Raw genomic sequence first — 20,260 nt, forward strand, 5'->3', positions numbered from 1 at the left:
ATTAAATGCTAGCATTATCCGCCCAGGCCTACACGCAACGGTGGCAACGTTTATCTAGTTTGGCTATTGTGTTCCGCTGCTCAGCGGACAGTCCTGGGAGAAACGCATTCGACGCATATAGATTGTCCGGTATGACAAGTAAAGGGCAGAGTAATACAGGATCGCCTGCCGCACTGTTAGGCAGTGCCGGATCTGGCGGAGGATCCGCAGATTCCTAGCCGTGCGTCGGACGATAGTCGATAGAGGTGACTTGCGGTGACCAGCGAAGATTTTCGTCCAGAGTGCAAGTGGCTCCGAGGTAGCGAGCTGTACAAGTCCGGGCAAGAGGCGTGCCAGTGCAAGTAATGTGGAGGTCGAGGTGTGCCTGCCGGCCAGCTTTGATTGCAAGCACTTGCGTCTTTCCGGTGTTGAGGATAAGCCCTTTGGCATCGAGTAGCCTGGCGACAGCCGACACTGCTGCGGAAAGGGTGATGTTGATGGCGTGAGCGCTAGCGTGGCTCAAGTACAGTATGATGTCGTCCGCGAACATTAGGGTACGCACCGGGTCAGCTACTGATGCGACACATCTCGTATAGATCGCGAATAATATCGGACACCGCACGTGCAAGCTGTTTCCTCTGAGCGTGTACCGTTGGCAGTAGAGAGGTTAAGATGCACGTTATTTCTGACGTGACACGAAAGTTCAGCTCGCGTTATTTGCTCGCACGTCGAAAAATCAACGCGAGTGACCTGCTGCTCACGTCGAAATTTGGAGTTTTACGCCAAATTTGACGTGAAATTGCGCGTCACGTCGGAAATAACGTGCATCTTAACCTCTCTAGTAACTACACACTGGCGTCGTGCTCTGAGGTAGTCCGCAAACCAGTCCAGTGGGTGCGTAGAGTCACACCAAGTAGTTCGAAGAGATCCTGGAGCAAGGTCTGATGTTGGACCTTGTCGAAAGCTTTGCCAATATGACCACGCCGGTATGCAGGTGCTGGTCTGCGGCTTCGTAAAATTGATCCACAGCCGGCAAGACTGCGTCCTCTGTGGAGTGGTGTGCTCGGTAAGCGAATTGCTCGGCAGGAAGGTCATGTTCGGTTAGGAGCACACAGAGCCTTTTATGCGCAATCCTTTCCAGCTCCAGGATCTTTGAAACAACCGGAAGCAAAGATATAGGGCGGTAGTTTCGGCACTTTCGGGGTCTCCTGCCTTGAAAATGGGCCAATTTCAGCATCATCGGAATCTTTCCCATGGCCAGTGACGCGTTCATCAAGATAGTCAGTGACGGGGCCAGGACCCGAGCGCAGTGTCGCAACACATAGCAGGAAATAATTCCGTCGCTACCCGTGGCCTTCCTCTCGTCTACCTTCACTTCAGTAGGAGAGCAAGCACTTCTTCGCATGTGGCTTGTACGCACTACATCACTAAAATGATGTAATCATGGAATTCCGCCTTGACAGCAACCCATCCGAGCTGCACACTCATCTCTGGTTTTCGTACTCTTGGTAAAAGTATTGGTACACTGTACACTAGAGAGTAGTAGCAAGAGTACATAACCTCCGGGGGGGGGGGGGGGGGGGGTTATGTACTCTTGCCAGTAGTCAAAACAAGCATTTTGCCATTTGGACATGCATTGTGTTGTAGGTTCATGTTCGGATGCCCGGAAAATAGAATGGTTCCCCTGCAACTTGGGATTCAAATGATCAGGATTCCATCATGATTCCATCTGCATGAAATATCGCAGAAGACCGGCAGAAAGATACGGTAGAAAAGGAATGCGTGTTACATAATGAGAGTAATGCAAGAGTTAGGTCTGAATGCGGCCAATCTATGTGCATAGCAACTATTTACAGATTCAGCAAGTTAGTAACTTAGTATATACAGGAAATGACTCATGTACAAATAACTCTAGTGTACATGGTACCATATTAGTCATGCATTTCATCAATGCGCAGAATTACACTACAGTATTTACAAGGACACAGATGGCCACACATGCAACAAAGAGCAACATCTTCCGTGCATAAAATCAAATCGATGAGAGCCATACTTCACTGGAGAGCACATGGGTATGAGCATGGCAGCTGCAGCACGCAGCCTTCTTCACTGTCCAAACACTAGCTTGTTCAACGATAAACGTTACAGGGTTGGCAGCCATGCATTCCTAATCACATCATAGTGACATCACAGTGACGGGAGCATGTTGCACATTTCGAGATAACGGTATCGCGGCAAACATGGCAGCTACGTGGCCAGGTCTGTTTCATCGTCACCCCAGATGTCAGCTTTCCTCTTCGCATGGTCCCTTTTTCTCTCTGCAAATAAACACAAACCAGCAAACCAATAAGACTAGTACTCAGACTCTAACGCGTAACTTGTGCCCCACCGTTTCCTTGTTTCCATTCAACAAACTAATACCGTATGTCCGCACCTTTAAAGCCATGGTGGTCTATTCGATTACAAAGCCAGTCTCAGTTATAAAGCCATGGGCTTCATAAAAGAAATGACATTTGAAGTAATAATAATAGTACCCGACTGCGCTTGGGAGCTGACATGAGTGAGGCAATACCGATCCGGCGAGGCATATTCCAAGGTGACTCGTTATCCCCTCTGCTCTTCTGTCTAGGATTGAATCCAATATCAGGTGAACTCAAGAGAAGTGGCTTTGGATATGCGCGCGGACTTCAGCGGACAACAACCATATCCCACCCATGGTACATGGATGAAGTGAAGCTGATGGCCGCAACCAGTAAGCAGCTTGACTCAATGATTAACATTGTATCGTGCGTTGGGAAATCAATTGGAATGGAGCTTTCTCCAGCAAAGTGTGCTAGGCTTGTGTGCCCACATGGTTCTGTTGATCCGGATCAGCCAGCAACGGTCATTGTGGATCAAGCCTCCAGCATTGCCTCCTTGGCGGACGGCTCCGTGTATGCCTACCTTGGCATAAGGGAGTGTTTTGGCATGGCGGAACAGTCTGTTAAGGTGGCTACCACCAAAGAGTTCAGGAGGCGATTGCGGCTGGTGGCCCACACGTCTCTCAATGCCTGCGACCTCTCTCGTGCTATTAACTCTTATGTTATCCCAGTGCTGTCGTATGGCTTGTGCATTGTGCCATGGGCGAAGGATGCTATTGCAACCTTCGACAGGAATGTCCGAAGTGCGCTTCGCGCAGTGGGAGCACACCACCGACGATCTTCCACCATCCGCTTTCACCTGCCGAGATCCGAGGGCGGCCGAGGGATTGAATCGGTTGAGCACCTGCTGGAGAGGAAATACATCCGCCTGTCTAGGTATCTCCAGGCGCACTCTGACCTGCCGCTGATTGCTGCTCTGCATGCTCATGAAAATCTTCCACCTACAAAGTCAATCATCTCCCAGGCAGCCACGGCTATGGAGTATTTCAACATCCCGGACATCGGAGGTGCAACAACTGATGTTGTTAAGTCTGCTATAAGAACCACCACCCAAGCTTCTCTGCGGCAGAATCCCCTGCATGGTCGCTATTGGCAAAGGAGTGACGGTGTATTGGACATGCCTCTCTCATTCAACTTCTTAAAGTCTCCTACATTGCGTCCATCCACTGAGTCATCCGTATTTGCTGCTCAGGATCTGGTGGTTAATACCAGGAACTACCAGAGGTCGGGTATTGGGGACACTTCCGTGGTTGACGTGTGCCGTTTGTGCGGAGGTCCGGGGGAGACCGTTGACCATATTTTGGCATGTTGCCCCATGTTGGCACGGACGGCATACATTACTCGCCATAATCTCTTGCTGCTATTGTCCACCGGACACTCTGTCATCGCTACAAACTGGTATCTCCTGCTCCCCCGGGCCACTTGCCACACTACGTCGAGGACAGTGAAGGCCGTAAGTTAATGTGGGAAATGCCAATCCCTACAGACAGGTTGGTTGGAGCAAATCGGCCGGATCTTGTGTGGGACGATGGCAAGTCAATCCAACTTATTGATGTCAGTGTGCCACTGGATCATAGAGTAACACTAAAACATGCTGAGAAGAGAGCGAAGTACTTAGCCCTCGCAGTTGAAATTAGGCAGATTTGGCAGCGAGAGGCAGTGTCTGTCGTGCCCATCATAGTTGGTGCTCTTGGTGGCCTGACGAAGGAAGCGGCTACCTCAATTAAGCAGCTATGTGGAGAAGAGCGGCACCATCATGAACTGCAGCAGGCAGCTATCCTTGGCTCGATGGCCCTTCTAAGATCCGTTTTGGGTACTGCATAGGGCTCTTCGCTGTCCTTGGTGGTCTTCTTATGTTCTGTATGTTGCTGTATTCGCTTTAGTTTGTAATTGAAACACTGTGGTATTTCTGTGGTTATTCGTGTTTGATTTTTCTGTGGGCAGGTTGGAGGTTGTTGGAGTTGGAGATTGTGTCCAGTGATGAGCTTTGCCGGCCTGAATTTTCGCCAAGTTCTGATGCTCCCCTTTTTGCAATACTTGTCATGATACCTATGGGCTTTAATGCCTGTGATGGCACATGCGCCTCTCTCTCTCTCTCTCTCTCTCTCTCTCTCTCTCTCTCTCTCTCTCTCTCTCTCTCTCTCTCTCTCTCTCTCTCTCTCTCTCTCTCTCTCTCGCTCTCTCTCTCTCTCTCTCCCTCCCTCCCTCTCTCTCTCTCCCTCTCCCTCTCCCTCTACCTTACTTTTTCCCATATATTATTCTCTGCTGCTTACCTTTGGCTATGATAAGTCCGGTCAGTTAGTGTAACACCTCCAATTTATTTTTATTTTTTTCAGTTTGGAGTGGAATAAAGAATCATACTTCCTCCGTTAACAAAAACTTCGTGATGGATTTTGATGGATATGAAAACGCTTAGAACAGGTCAAGAACTGTTTGTATCGACTGCAAATCACTGGACGAAGTTGATTCAGCCTATGTACAGCGTCTTTACAAGAGAAACTGTTGGCGGAATGAGCAGAGAGATCAGTTTGCGTCGCTTTCGCTCGATTCATTTTCGACCTGCGTCGCTGTCGTCATCTTCTGCACGCGAGTCGCCATCTGCTGTACGCGCGTCGTCATCTCTCTTGAGTCGTTGTTCAGCTCGTGTCAGCTTTGCCTCGGCTTCTTTGATCACACACCGCTGACCTTGATGTCACCGTCGTTCAAGTAAGTTGGCTTTCAAGCTGCGTGATCCGCCTGGCGATTATTCGTTTCCACCAGGGAGTCGTGAAAAATATTTTACGACTCCCTGGTTTCATCTTCGCTCTTCAGAACTCCACGAAACGAGGAGTAAAGGCACAGCCAAACTGATTCGATTTTCTCTAGTGGATACCAGCACTGAACGGCAGCGGCTAGCAAGTCCAGTCGACTTTCTTTAGCCACGAGACTCGCATCGGACTGCAGACTTCTGAAAGAATGCATGGCCATCAGCATTCGAATCTGGGCTTTGCGCAGGTTGAACAAGAACTTGAGTTCAAAATTATTTTCATTGAGCCGTGCGATCGGAGCAGCTCCTTGTTCACTCGCTCTTTGTGGGGGCTCGCTGCTCTGCTTTATCGCTCTCTATCACTCTCCAACTTACTCAGTGCTAAAGTAGTAGAGAGGCCAAGCAGCGCAGTATTCCCATGGAGAAGTGGTATTTCAGTTTCGCTCGCCATGACTATCATCACCTATGTTTCCACAGCGCAACCATCGATTCCGCTCGGCTTGTGGTGAAAGGTCGCTTTCCTTGCATCGTACCTCTGTCAAGGCACGCCAGGGAAGGCCACGAAAGTAATTGCGACTCATTTCACGGCAGTTTGTGCCCAAATCAGCCCCTCAAAATTCCATCACGAAGTTTTTGTTAACGGAGGAAGTAATAATAACAACACAGATACGCGTAGAACACGCACAGCCGTGGCTTCGGCTCGAGAGGCCCGGCTTGCCTCTGCTGAGCAGGTCTTGGTTCAGGGTGCCGACCAGCGACGATCTGGGCCGGCCCTTGTACCCACGTTGCTGTGGAGTGAAGTACCCACTCATGGCTTGCTGCGCTGGGGTGTCCGGCGACAGTCGCAGTGCATGTCCCAGCATCCGCATACGTGCCGTGCCTTCTTGATGGTGGCTGACAGTGGCTCTTCCCGACAGCGCTGGTACAGGTCGATGTTCGATATCCTGTTCGGGAACCTTATGCCAATGAGCTGGTGTCTGTGGCATCTGTCAATCTCACTCGCCAGGGCCTTCGTCATTCCCCAGGTGGCACTGTTATAGGTTAGGCATGGCTTCACAAATGCACGGTATAATTTGATCCTCCGATTCTCGCTGATTTTTTCACGTTTGATCCACAGTGAGTACATTCTACCAAATACTGTCGAGGCAAGCTGTATCCGGTGCTCACAATCCGCTACATCCCCCCAGCAGCGATCCCAGTTGCTTGGAAGACTTCCAGACATCACTGTCGTGGGTGAGGTGGATCCATTCTGTTTTTTCTGTGTTGAGTTTCAGATGCCAGTCTGCGAATACGTGTCGATAATCGGCAGGGCCAGTTGTAACCATTGCTTGCTAGTGCTCATCAGCGTCACGTCATCAGCGTAGCCAGTTTCGTGAGGAATAGTACTGTCGGCTAGGGGTCGCTCCGGGAACTGCTGTCTGCACTGCCTCAGAGCAGCTTCCAAGTAGCAGAGAAACAATAGCAGACTCAAACCATCGCCCTGAGGAATGCCGATGGTGCTGGTGAAGCAGTCCGACGTGGCGCCCTCCAGCTTGACGACCAGGGTCGTCGAGCACAGCAGGTGGTGTATCATGCAGAGCTCATCTGGAAGGACGATACCTCTCATGACCTCGAGCAGCTTACGACGATCCACCGTATCAAAAGCTCTGCTCAGATCAAGGCCCAGGCCATTTGAAGTATGTTTTGTAAAAATGGAGGAATAAGTACCATGCTTACAAACTTACAGCCCAGCAAGAAGGGTGAACAAGTAGATTTAGATTGAAATTGATGTGTGGACTTTGATTTTTATGGCATGGAGTAGTGGGTGAGTCACTTTGCACCTAAAATATCTAGGAAAGCAGCGGTGTTTCAAATATAAGGCCATGGCTTTAAAGGCGCTGACATACGGTAATATTACTTCGAAGTATAAGACAAGCTTTGGGGCTGGGCAGCTTCCCACCATCAACACAAAAGAGAAACAGAAACTGGATGGAAAGCTCCTCTAATACACACATTACTGCATGCCAGTAGCCATTCATTTTCTAGCAATACTAAATGTGGATCTTGCTCTTACCTCTTGCATCGTGCAGCGCCTGCCTCTCCTTCTCCCGATCTTCCTTGGAAACAGGAACACGCACGCCTAGAGCACCGGAGATCAGACGGCGGGCAACTGCTGCTGTCTTCTCCGGCCGCGGGCCAAAACTCGAATTTATGAAGTCTAAGAACAAGAAGAGAGTGTGAGCATTGGACAGCATTTAGAAGGGAAGTTACGAAATTGTCTATTTCTGCCTTGCAATGCGATAATCTAAACCCCAATTGATAATACATTTTTTAATGTGGCACGCGAGAAACGTGTCACAACACCTGTGTCATGGAGATAGAGCTGAGCCTGACTTACAACTTCCGTTGATCGCACTTCTTAGTTCAACTTATTCTCCCAGAGTGCTACCACCGCCATACGCAGTGCGAAGCATTTCCCATACGCAGTGCGAAGCATTTCCCATACGAAAAACCAAGCATCAATCGGCCTAGCAGTACAACATACGGCTAAACAAGGAGCTGAATGATGAGAAGTTCCGGGATTGGGATACTACAGAGCTGCTCATTGAAATCCAGCGTTGTGAGTGACCTAGCCCCGTGCACCAACACCGTGCTGTATACTGGAACACCGTGCTGTACACTGGAACACCGTGCTGTACACTGGAACACCGTGCTTTGCCCTGGAACACCGTGCTTTGCCCTGGAACACCGTGCTGTGCACTGGAACACCGTGCTGTGCACTGAAACACCGCGCTGTACACTGGAACACCGTGCTGTGCACTGAAACACCGCGCTGTACACTGGAGGACCAGACTAACTTATTCACGAGGATAGAGATCTTTATGCAATACCACAGTACAGTCATGGCCAGGGATATTTCTTCCAATGAAGAGCAGATTACATGTACCAGGTGTAAGTACACAGCACAGTGTCCGTAGTACTATACGCACACGGTTGTGCAGCACCTAATGCTATCAGCACGGGTTATTCATGAGTGCAAATTTCACAGCCAGTATTGTATTGTATATTGACATTACAATGTACAATGTATATGTTCATCAACAGCAAGCATGGCCATCACGTTTCCACACTGAGATATTCTACGAAGTACATACCAGGTGATGCTGCTGCTTTGTCTCTGGATGCTGCACATGCCTGTGATAGTGGACGCGCTCTCACACCACATATGCCATTGACGGCAGACACCAGTACTTCTCGAGCTAGAAAACAGCAACAGCAGTGCAGTGCAAGTGGAGAGAAAGGGAGATTTAGTGACGCGCAGTTGCATCCGAAATGACCAGTCCAGCACACATGCATGCATGCAGGGACACACTCACACACATAAACGCGAGCGCGCGCGCGCGTGCACGCACACACACACACACACACACACACACACACACACACACACATGTGCATGCACGGAATTGCCTCTCATACTAAAGTGCACATAGTCAAACCACAAGATGCAGTTCCACACGCCTCAAGTAAACAATTCAACAAATGAGGAAAATCCGAGAAATAGTTTCATTTCAACCGAAACCGAAACGTAGAGCGCAATATCTCTTGGAAAGCAATTCTGTATGCAGCGTTGCTAAAGGGTTTAAAAAATCTCCGTAGGATGGAAGTTCAGTACCAGTACTCGTACGTCCGGTTTGGGCTTGAAGGATGAAGCACAGCTCTATCAACTTGAAAAATATGGGAGTTGCGGCAATTTGCTGCGCCATCTGGACCGCGAAAGCGTACATGCATATCGATCAAAAATTCCGCAAAAAAAGCATGTGCAAGCAGGAAGGAAGTGGAAAGCGCTTCGCAAAACTGAAGTAATAGTATGTGCGGGTAGTGTGGTGCAACTCATCGATTGAGAACTCCAAGTGCACTTCGACTAGCCCGCATTGAAACCCAAAGACAACCCCTCTCACTAACCATCCATCTACTCATCCAGCACAAGTGGCAAAATCCGTCCATGCCACATTGCGAGCTGTGCACGTGTGTGCGTGTTTGAGTGAAACGAATCGAAACAAGTGTGCTTAGATCGCGAGGATGTGGCGAGAGAGCACATCCATGGGGAGTCGGGCAGTAAAGATGCTTCCACAACACGAGCATTCTAGCCATGGACCTCTCGACACCTCCATATCCCTTGAAAGCAATGCTGTCAAATGTGAAGTAGAGTATGCAAAAAAACCAACTATACAGTGGAATTCACGCAGTACGCACCCGGGTAAGAAACACAGATCTACGCCACTGCGCATTCACGATTTGAGCGGGTGAGCTGCGTCTCGAGGACAGGGTTTCCCTGCCTTAGAGATACTGATTCAAATGAGAGCATGGGCTTGCAGGGCTCCTCACAAAAAAATGAGCTCGATGCGAGCAAGGAGAGAGAAATGGCTGTTGAATCTTATTTCTTGTTGTGAATAAAGCACTGGACACTTTTGCTGGGCTGCTGCGCTGGATTGGCACGCTTGATGTCGAATTTATGCTTGGCGTGTAGTTTGACTGGATTTCGAGACCGTGAAAGGATTAAAAAAATACACGCAGGGTGAATAAACCATTTCAAGAGCTTCAAAAGTCAATTCCAGTGTTGGCAAAATTCCATTTCTCAAGAGAACGCCAAAGCATATAATCACAGACAGTCCAACCTCTTCCATACCAAGGCTCACACGTAACATATACAAAGGCAATTATTTCCAAGAGAAAATGCACGTAACTGCCTCCGTGTTGAGCGTCGAGGTGCGGCTGAGGGCAGGACAGTAGCACAATCTGTATGAGATATTTTAGGGTTCACAGAGTTCTTCTTACCTGCTTGCTGTGAGGAGAAGGCAACTAAGCAATGTGTGTCGTCCACCCAGCGGAGTTGAAATTCATTCGTGTACCTGCCATCAAAACACACACAGGCCACCACCAAACCAGCCGCTTTGAAACTAAACGTTACACTATTCACTGTAGTAAAGTGGGGTTTCCCCTTTTCAACGCCCTCAACTAATGAAAACGTGATTTGGGAGACAACAGTTTTATAACCGCTATGAAGAGGACCAGCTGTGTTGCGAACATTTGTGAGGTTTGTTATACGTGAAACGTAGAGAAATCACGTAGAGAACAGGTGTCTGAGTTAGAGTCTACGGCTTCGCATGTTTTGGGTCCAGATTTCTACGCGGAGATGAGGTTCTCTACATTGTAGCTCACGCAAAGAGAATGCATAAGGATCTGCTGGGTATCGTTTGAATCAGGCAGAAAACTGCCAAATTTGTAACGGGAAATTCCCAGTGCACATTTCATGTGAAAGGAGAGCAGAACAGGTTTCCTTTACGCTACGGGAATGTGAAGATTGTCCCCGTTATTCTTCGCGTCGTGTTCTCCTAACGTAGAGTAGAACATCACTACATGTATTACTTTATTGAGTGTGTGAATAGTATGTGGACATGAAAGCTGCCTGGAAGGTGAGCAGTTGAAAATGGAATAAAAGAAATGTGGACAATAATCGTTCAAAACCGGTTTTCATTATCAGTAAGCGGGTCGTAACAAAGCTGAGTATCGACAGAGACACAATACATGTATAGTAGAATAGCAGGCAGGCATAGTGGGATGGTCTAAGACCATGATTGAGAAACAGAGGGTACCAGGTTCAAGTCCTGCTTGGAAGCGGAAGGAATTTTTCCAGCCGTGCTGCGACCCAAAGTTAATTGGGAACGCGTGGCTTGGCACGAGGGTAACACGGATGCAGCTAATGGGATTTCGGTCTTTGACCACTTGGTGGTGGGTCTGATCTACTCACCTCCCACCGTTTAGGCGCTGCATCTGCGCCTTGATCCTAGAGGGTGGTGGCGTTCCCACGGCAGATGCGGAAAACCCGGCTTCCAGCCGAGTCTCACGCGAACCGTGAAATTTATTTAATTTATATAATGCCGACTATCCAAACGTCAACTATCCCAACGATCGGTCATCCGAAATGTCTCCTTGAGCTGGGTCAAAGGGACAAAAGGAGTTTTTAGCTGATTTTCACCACCCGCAGCACCTTTCAAAAGGTGCACAAGATGTATAGCAGAAGGTTGCCATTAAAATACATCCTCATGCCATTATTTCTTAGTACTTCAAAAGAGAATGAATTGATGAAAACATGAGGGAATGAGCACGTTGTAGATTATGAGTGATGGACCACTTATCTGAACACACTCCTCATCCGAACCCCGTGGAGACTGCCTTGCGCTCAGAGGGGTGCGGATAATTGGCATCCTACTGTTGTGAAGTTTGCAATGGGAATGGTGGTGTAGGACTACCCATGGAGAAGATCTCAGATGTCCAGAAGAGTATTTAAATCTGCAACTATACTGAATTCAGGGGGGGGGGGGGACTAGCGCTGGTACTCACGATGCAGATGCCATGGCCGTGGTGATGTGCTGTGTTTTGAAACTGACGTCAAAGTCGTACACCTCCACGACATGTCCAAAGTCTACAGTCAGTGGAACACCCACAGCAGCAGACGAACACAGTCGTACGCAGGTATAAGAGATCTCAACCTGTGGAAAGCTAGCTGTTTCGACCTTGCTAGGTCTCAACAGCGCAGCTCAGAGTTACTGGTCGAGCCGATTGCAAAGAAGTCTAATGAATGGCAGCTATAAGAGATACAGATAATAATATTTTGTATTCGGACTGTTGAGCATGCCATAATATAATAAACAAATGTTATACCCCCACAGGCACAACATTAATACCCGTATGTCCTGTAATCCTGTACATTGAATGCACACAACGCAGCAGCAGCAGCAGCAGCAGCAGCAAGACAATGCCAGACAAACTACTCACCATCAGTGTCGTAGTCCGGCTCTTGGACTGCACTAGCCTCCACTAAATCACTCTTGGGAAGGTGGACATGAATGGGCTCGACACTGCCTTGCAGATCCAATGCACTCATGAGCTACGTGTATACATCCACAACATACACGCGTACACACACACACACACACACACACACACACGTCATGCACAAACGCACGTGCACAAACTGTGAAAAGAGTGAACATTGAGCACTCATCTAAGCAGCAAGATTATGCCAATCAGTGGCATTCTTTTCCAATACAATGTACTATGAGAGCAACCCGCCACCTGGACTGATAGGTGGTCATGTTGGCAGGTGGGACAGATGAGTGAGTCCTAGCTGTAAGACACATACATTGTACATACAGTGCACATCATGCAGTCAATCCACACTCATTTGACCTCCCATTGATAGCGAATTGCCCACAAAAGTAGTTGACCCGTGCGGGCCATGTGTCGCACTTGTACGCCCGGCTTCTAACACTGTATGGCCGCAGTCACACTCAACCATGCCATTTCTCTCTCCTGGCGGTAAATTAAGATAGGGCACTATGGCAATATCATAAGAACAAAAAGACAAGACAAAATTGGTCCTACAATCATCCTAATATAAGACAGCTGAGCATGCATCATGACTAACCTGTTCTACAGAAGCCGATTCCCAGTCATCTACAGGCTCAGCCGCAGGAACTACTGCCTTCACTTTGGCCTTCTTCTTTTTCTTCTTCCTAGTAATCATACAGCACACGGTGTAAATAAACTCAGTGACACACTACCAGCACAACAGTGAAAAACTAACTGGTACTCTCATACAGGCACTGTATAGGCAGGTAAAACAACGGAAAGCAGTGAAGCATAGCATGCGAGCTATATGAGCCAGTGACAGTAAAAAGTTTACATGTGCACATGGTTGGTTGGTATATTTTATTTTACTTCGTCAGAATGAACAGGCACATCACTAAGTCACCATCAATATTCCAACTTCTAACCACTAAACAAAGAGGCGAAATATCCTCAAACCAAGGACATGCTTTTTTCATCTTCTTTTTTTGCTAGTCTGCCATCTGTTGCGACAGGAACTACAAGAGTTACGGGCAGTTTTATAACAAACCAAGAACACGCATACACTTTAATCCAGACACTGCACATTTACATGTGACCTTACAGCTTACTTTTTAGTTGCAGAGGCAGCCGGCTGACATTCCGGTGATGTGCTTGCAGCATCCACACCTTCTGTGACAGATGGTTTAGCCACATCACTGGCATCAGTGCACTCAGCAGCAGGACTTGACTCCTTAGCAGCATGGACTTCTTGCTGGAGGTTTTCAGCCAACGGACTCAGTGGCTTTTCAGCAACGCTGCCGCTTGATCTCTTCTTTCCATTCCGCCGTCGTGTCTTGTGCAAACCCTCCTCTTTCAACATTTCTGCCTCTGGATGAGGCGTACATTTACTAGATCCCTTTACAGTGCACTCCGATGGTGTCTTGGTTTGTGTCATAGACGGGTGCTCTCCATCAGCGGATGCTGTAGTCTCTGTCTCAACTGAAGTGGAGGCTACGCTGATTTGCTCTTTTGCCACGTGATGTGATTCACCAGTCAATAACCCTATTGGCAGGTCAACGTCATGACAAGAAGAACCTGGTTGGAGTTCATCGCCAGCCTGCTGCTCGATTACCTCCGTTTCTGTGACTGCCGCGACTTTGTCTTCATTAGGTGATGATGAGTGAGTACTTGCATCTACGGCAGGGGTGGTAGACGCACTCTTATCAGCAATTAACTCCTTCTTCCCAATCCGCTGTTGTGGTTTGTGCAAATCTTCCTCTTTCAAAATGTCTGCCTCTGGATGAGGCGCGCACTTACTAGCTCCTTGTGCAGTGCACTCAGACGGTGTCTCGGTTTGTGTCATAGTCGGGTGCTCTTCATCAGCGGATGCTGTAGTCTCTGTCTCAACTGCAGTGGAGGCTATGCTGGTGTGCTCTGTTGCCACATGATGTGATTCACACGTTAACAGACCTGCCGGCAGGTCAACGTCATGACAAGAAGAAACTGGTTGGAGTTCATCACCAGCCTGCTGCTCGATTACCTCTGTTTCTGTGACTACCGCGACTTTGTCTTCATTAGGTGATGATGAGTGAGTACTTGCATCTAGAACAGGGGTGGTGGACACATCTTTATCAGCAATCAACTCCTTCTTTCCATTCCGCCAGCGTGTCTTGTGCAAGCCTTCCTCTTTCAACATGTCTGCCTCTGGATGAGGCGCGCACTTGCTAGCTCCCTGTGCATTGCGCTTAGACGGTGTTTTGGTTCGTTTCTTAGTCCGATGCTCTTCATCAGCGGATGCTGTAGCCTTTGCAACAACTGCAGTGGAGGCTATGCTGGTTTGCTCTTTTGCCACGTGACGTGATTGACTATTTGATAAATCTAGTGGCACATCAACATCAAGAGAACAAGCTGGTGGGGGTTCATCACCAACTTGCTGCTCAGTTACCGTTGTGTCTGCGACTACCGTTGTGTCTGCGACTACCGTTGTGTCTGCGACTACCGTTGTGTCTGCGCCTACCGTTGTGTCTGCGACATCTACATAAAGTGAGGATGATGAGTGAGCACTTGCAGTTGAGACAGGGGTGGTAGACGCATTTCTATCGGCGCTAGAGCGCGGTTTGTGCCTGCGAGTTCTTCTATCTGCGGGTGCAGCCGCTACTGGTGCTGCTGCAATGTCTGCATCTTGATCTATTGCTGTGCTACTTGACTCCTTTTTACGTCTTCTATTGTGCCTTCCATTAGGCCTTTCTCTACCTGAAGGTGACGTCGCTGATGGTGTGGTGACTTCTGGATCCTGCTGACGGTCACCGTTTCGAGTAGAGGAGTGCCGAGCAGGCGGTACATACAATGCCTGCTCAGGCCGAGACTTTGCGGGCTGTGCGGACTGTGCGCTAGACCGTCGAGCAGGTGGCACGTACACTTGAGCACCGGATCTACATGGTCGTCTTTCCCTGCGAAGAAAAGAACAAGAAGAGAGCAAACATGTCCACTCGCCATGGAGTACACTGGTATTTCCCCGAATACTAGTAGCAAAGGACAGATCGCACCCGACTCTAAATAGCACACATATTTACAGGTCCCTGTGATATTGCTTCAATGTAATCACTTGACACTCGATTGTAAGTCGCAAAACGTTCTTTGACGTTCAATTTTAGTGTAAAGGGGACGATCTATAATCACGGAAACATGGAACATTTGGCCATGCCCGCTCTCCACAGGACATGCATGTACACTGTCACATAATCAGTGGGCAGTGATAGTGGCTTGTCTTGCTTGTCTTGATTTCACCGTCTGTACACCGCTTCGGAGCACTAAGTAAGGGCCCTAGGCTTATCTTTCTCAGCCACAAAAAAAGGATGGGCGTACATGTGCACGACTCGTTTGAAACGAAAAGCAACATCAGGTATTGTCATCTGAGAAACCGCACTTGCAAGTTGCTTTTAATTAAAAGGTTACGTGTAGCTATCTCCTGTAGACCAGGTACACTGTTGTATAATCAGGTACACTGTTGTATAATTAGATCATGTGAAATCTTGTCATTGCAGATCACCTACGTGTAGACTACAGCTGCACGGTTCCTGTGTGGGATGCACATTACATGTACATGTATGTACACGTGGTAGTGAAAAGCATGCACATGCAATAGGTAATGCACAATACCTTTCATTGCCACCGCACGTGGATCCACCAATAGTCGAAGTTGCAGGACTGGTGTTGGCAGCACCGTTGTCATCTGCCATTCTGTAGTAATGCAAAAACATAGAAATGGGATGAAATGGTTCAACATGATGGGCAAACTCAATACAAATGATTGCACATGTACATGTAATGTACATGTATATGCCTATTCAATCTCTATTGTCAATCCCTACTTTCATTCCGGGATCACAATTTGAGTAAGAAAGTACACAAACAGTACACAGACACTGTCTGTGTATTCCGCTCGTTGCCTTTGGCAAATTGAGCCCTCTACGGATGATGGATGAACTTCACACGGTGAGTAAGAAGAAAGTAGGTTGCTTGCAACATTTGAGCTCGTGCTTTTCCAGCAGACTTGATTTGCTAGTTGACTGACTCATGACTACCATCCAGAGCACACGAGAAGTCCATCTAGCGTTTGACTTGGCAAACTTGCAAGAAAGCACCACTCCCTGCTCAATACACCGTGTTTCGGGGAATTCACCCCATATCAGCTGGGCTTGAGTAGGCTCAGGAAGGTTGTGCCTGAAGAGCACCACTTATAAGTTATAGTGCTCTCCAGGCACAAACATCACCAGGGATACAAACTTACAGAGCTAGAGACGCCCCGTTTCTTGTAGAGCAGGAGCCAAAGCAAACCCTGTCTGGACGGGTCTACGATCTCCTCACTCACACTATGCCAGTGAGTGGTAAACCCTACTCTAGTAAAAAAAACTTACTCCAAACGTGCTCGGATTTGTGCTCCGGCACACTTCCAGTATACTGCAGTTCGCCGTTGCACTCCGGTACCGAATGACTGAGTAGCAAGCTTACAATCGGTACAATTAGCAACTTCACTGTGTGTCAGGAACCTTAGCCTGCTTGAGAGGGCTGGAAGGAGAAGAATAGAACGGCTTTGTTCTCTGCACATGGAGCGGAAAGTAAAACAGAATCAGGCCAAATAATTGCAAGTTCAACAACAATGACTAAGTGTACAGTATAATGATCAGCAGAGGAAGTACAGGACAGTACAGAGCACAGGCAAAAGCTGAACAATGAACGAACATGCATCTGTGGCAGTCAAATAATGAGATCATCCAGTCAGCTATAGCAACCACTAGAGGTTATACGACGATATCATCGCGCCTTGGTCTTCGCTGAGGCATCGAAAACAACCCGTAATTTTGGTTGCCTCGCTGTTTTCCTTTACCACTGCATGATGTGGTAGATAGTGAATTTTGTTGTTGTGACAATCCACACCTTCCACTTCCTCAATAATGCCTTTCTTCACTTGATCATTGAGAACTTCATCGTATTTCCTGGCCATTTCCGGATCTTTGCCGAGGCCTTTCATCAGTGACTTCAGACGACCTAGTGCCGAAGGGTAGGTGTCTGGGGGTTGAACCGACTCATCTTTCCAAGGTCAATTTACTGTATACCGATCTCCATTAAACTGGATATGGGCATTGAAATGGGCCATGGCAACATCATCATCCTTTACATCTGACGGATCGGTTATCCCAATGTGCTCGAGTTCCCAGAAGGATTTGAGATCAAACGGGATTTCGGTGGGGTTGGCCTTTTCACAAGAACTAGAAATAGCATTATGATCCACTTCGTCTGAAACCGCTTTTCCAGTGGGAATCAACCCGAAGTCAGATTCCAAGAAAATCACATTGTCTGACGATTTGACCCACCCTGGTTGAATTAACTCATAATAGTAATCCACCCCAATAAGCACATCGATTGCAGTATGTTCAGTGCCAGTGATTACAGGTGCTGCCATTCGAGCATTGTTCAACATTGCAGAATGTTCAGGACTGAGTGGGATTCTTCTGGTCGGACAAGTGATCAAGTCCTTCACATTGGCCACAATTTCCTTTGATTTGCCATTTGGGAGATTCACATTGAAAGAGACCCTAGGGTAGTGCTCTAATTTACGCTCAGTATCTCCAAAGCCAGCCATGGCTACCTCATCCCATGCAGACGGTTTCAGTTCAAGCTTCTCACACAATTCAGCAGAAATGAAAGTGCGAGTAGACCCAGTATCAAACATCATATGGCCACGGGTTGCATTTCCTCCCTCAACATGGGTAAAACAGGCTTGAGCACATTGTAGTATCCCTTGCCCATTTTTCAACCATTATGTTGTCACATGTCACCATACTGGTACCCTGCCTAGTCGCATCGGGGAATTTCACTGGGCAAATACTGCGGTGATGTGATCTCTTCTTGCAGTGAAAACATTGCCATGGATCTGGACATAAATCAGCATTGTGTCCCTCTTTGAAACAGATATGACACCGATTGCCGATTTTCTCTTTGCGTTCCTTCATGGTACAATATTTGGTACATTCATCCGTGAAATGTTTCCCTGAGCAAAACCAGCAATGTACTGGTTTGTTTGACTTGGTATTTCCGGCATTCACTACAAGAGCTGGATTTTCCACCTTCACGGTTGAACGAGGTTGATTTTGAACCATTGTGTGCGTGAGCGTCAATTGAGCTTGTTGTGCGTGCTGTACGCTGTTTAGAGTGATCCTACTCCGATCTCACTGTGTTCCCCCCCACATTTGATCAGCTGCCTCGCGTGCAATGATGTATGCCGAGAGCGCATCTCGCAGGCTTTTCACACTCCATGCATTTGATGATTTTCCAATTTCTAGTTGCACCAGCACAGATTTTGGTAGTTTGGATGTTATCAATGGAACAAGCCTGTTGTACATTCTTGCCAGCTGCTTCAAGACTTCGAACATGCGTTTCAACATCATTATAGAAAGTCCGAAGTACGTTTGCATTATTGTTTGCGATTTTATCCTTTTTTGGGCACAGCCTGCTCACTTTTAGGCATGCGTGGTCCTTTTTTATGTCAGTTAGTTTTGAAGGTTGCTCTTGAAGTACTCTCAGGGATTATTTTGTCTTCGAGAAAGGACAAAGGTTTAGAAGAATGCAATCTCATGGAAAGTTTATGGTGTGTCCCTTTAGAGTTGAGAATGCATGCAACCAGTAAGATGATCCTTTTATGTCGATTGACGACAAGGAGTGGCAGAGGCACATGACATGGACTGGTTTGCCAATCAATACAAAGCATAAACATTTTACTACAATATCATTTGCATAACCTCTATGCACAGCTTGCACGGATACATGACAGCTACATGTATCCTTACACGACCATAACAATGTATCGAAATACCTGTACATTTACTAGAACTGCATTATGAATCTTTTTAAAGAAACGTAAGTATCTCCCTTTCCCTTTGAACCCAAACAAACAATGGAGATCGAAAGTTCAACACATCTGCTGTCAACATGTGCACTGGAAAGGCCAAGCAGCCGGTTACACACAGACACACATCTAGGAAACCACGATCTACCATGAAGGGCATTCATTCACTATAATTATCTTTGTCTGGAAATGGAGGAAACACGAAGTACAATGGGATTTGCACGACTCACTTTGTGTTGGTACTGAAAACATGTAGTTCCAGACGTAACGCGAAAAGAAAGTTGTTCTCCGAAGGAGTCATAGAGCAGCTACTAATAACTCTACCATTCAATGTCCACACAAACCATTCGAAAGACGAAAGCAGAAGAATATTTCAAACGTCTGAGCTGTACGCTCCATCCACTCGCAAAAACTGAAGCATTGATGATCTGACTGCTGGAGTGCTGGTACATGGTCGACCGGTCATGTCATTATTATTACTCATGTAGATGCCATGACGTCACTGACGTGACCGTAGCGCTATATAGCTTACGTGCCAACTGTACTGCTGCATGCATGTACATGTCCAATAAAAGCAAGAGTACGAGTCAACTAATTACTTCGCCAATAACGACATTCGGCGGGGCATCAGAAAAGTGTCCTTATTCGCGAAGTGTCCTTATAACCGAAGTCCCATTTGAATGTATGTGAACCCATATTTTGTATAGTATGACATGCATATCAAAATCAAGCTCTTTTCTTGCTCTATGTCAATGTGTACTTTATTTTCATATTGCAGTTGAAAGGAACTAAAAATTCAATATGCAAGGGAAATCAATTGAAAAATATGCCTTTTTGAGCCATCTACAGGGCCAGAGACATGTACATGTGTCATGATTACTGTACAATCATGTACAACTACAATCAGTCATGTACATTGTATACATATAGGTGTGCTGGTAAATCCAACAATTTTGAAGCCAACATATAAAAGGAAGAAAAGCCCCCCCCCCCCTTTGGCTGCATTTTCTTGCATGTGTGCTATAATAATAATTATCCATCACCATACATGTAGGTTCTGGTACTTCTGCATGACAGGTACATGTACATGTATTTGACTGACAGGTACTTGAAATAGCTGTCAAAAGCCCAGAAAGTCGTTGTTCAAGCAGTGAATATGACCTCGGGGCACTAAAAGCATGTCGCTATTCGCGAATTGTCGTTATTCAGATAGTCGTTATATCCAAAGTAAAATGTATACAGTTAGATGGGACTTTGCTCTGGGCATGGAAATTCGGTCGTTATTCGCGAATTGTCGTTATATCCGCAGTCGTTATTAGCGAAGTTGACTGTACA

At 47.2% G+C, this 20,260-nt stretch overlaps 1 protein-coding gene across 2 annotated transcripts; it reads right to left on the reverse strand.

The window, feature by feature from the left end:
- Positions 1 to 1,650: 1,650 nt before the first annotated feature.
- On the reverse strand, positions 1,651 to 19,339 carry LOC135806447 (uncharacterized). 2 transcript variants are annotated; one of them, XM_065320633.1, is made up of 11 exons: positions 19,156 to 19,339; positions 16,437 to 16,619; positions 15,679 to 15,759; positions 13,149 to 14,969; positions 12,617 to 12,704; positions 11,965 to 12,076; positions 11,530 to 11,611; positions 9,964 to 10,037; positions 8,280 to 8,384; positions 7,199 to 7,342; positions 1,651 to 2,297 (listed from the first exon to the last, which is right to left on the reverse strand). In XM_065320633.1, the coding sequence occupies exons 1-11, from the start codon at positions 19,224 to 19,226 to the stop codon at positions 2,227 to 2,229; spliced, it is 2,832 nt and encodes a 943-aa protein (XP_065176705.1). In that variant the 5' UTR covers positions 19,227 to 19,339; the 3' UTR covers positions 1,651 to 2,226. The 2 variants fall into 2 exon arrangements, with proteins under 2 accessions (XP_065176705.1, XP_065176706.1); XM_065320634.1 differs by lacking the exons at positions 1,651 to 2,297; positions 7,199 to 7,342 and adding an exon at positions 9,091 to 9,145.
- Between the last annotated feature and the right edge of the window lie 921 nt (positions 19,340 to 20,260).

Source organism: Sycon ciliatum, chromosome 1 (assembly GCF_964019385.1).
Source record: "Sycon ciliatum chromosome 1, ocSycCili1.1, whole genome shotgun sequence".
In the NCBI taxonomy this organism is placed as follows: Eukaryota; Metazoa; Porifera; class Calcarea; order Leucosolenida; family Sycettidae; genus Sycon; species Sycon ciliatum.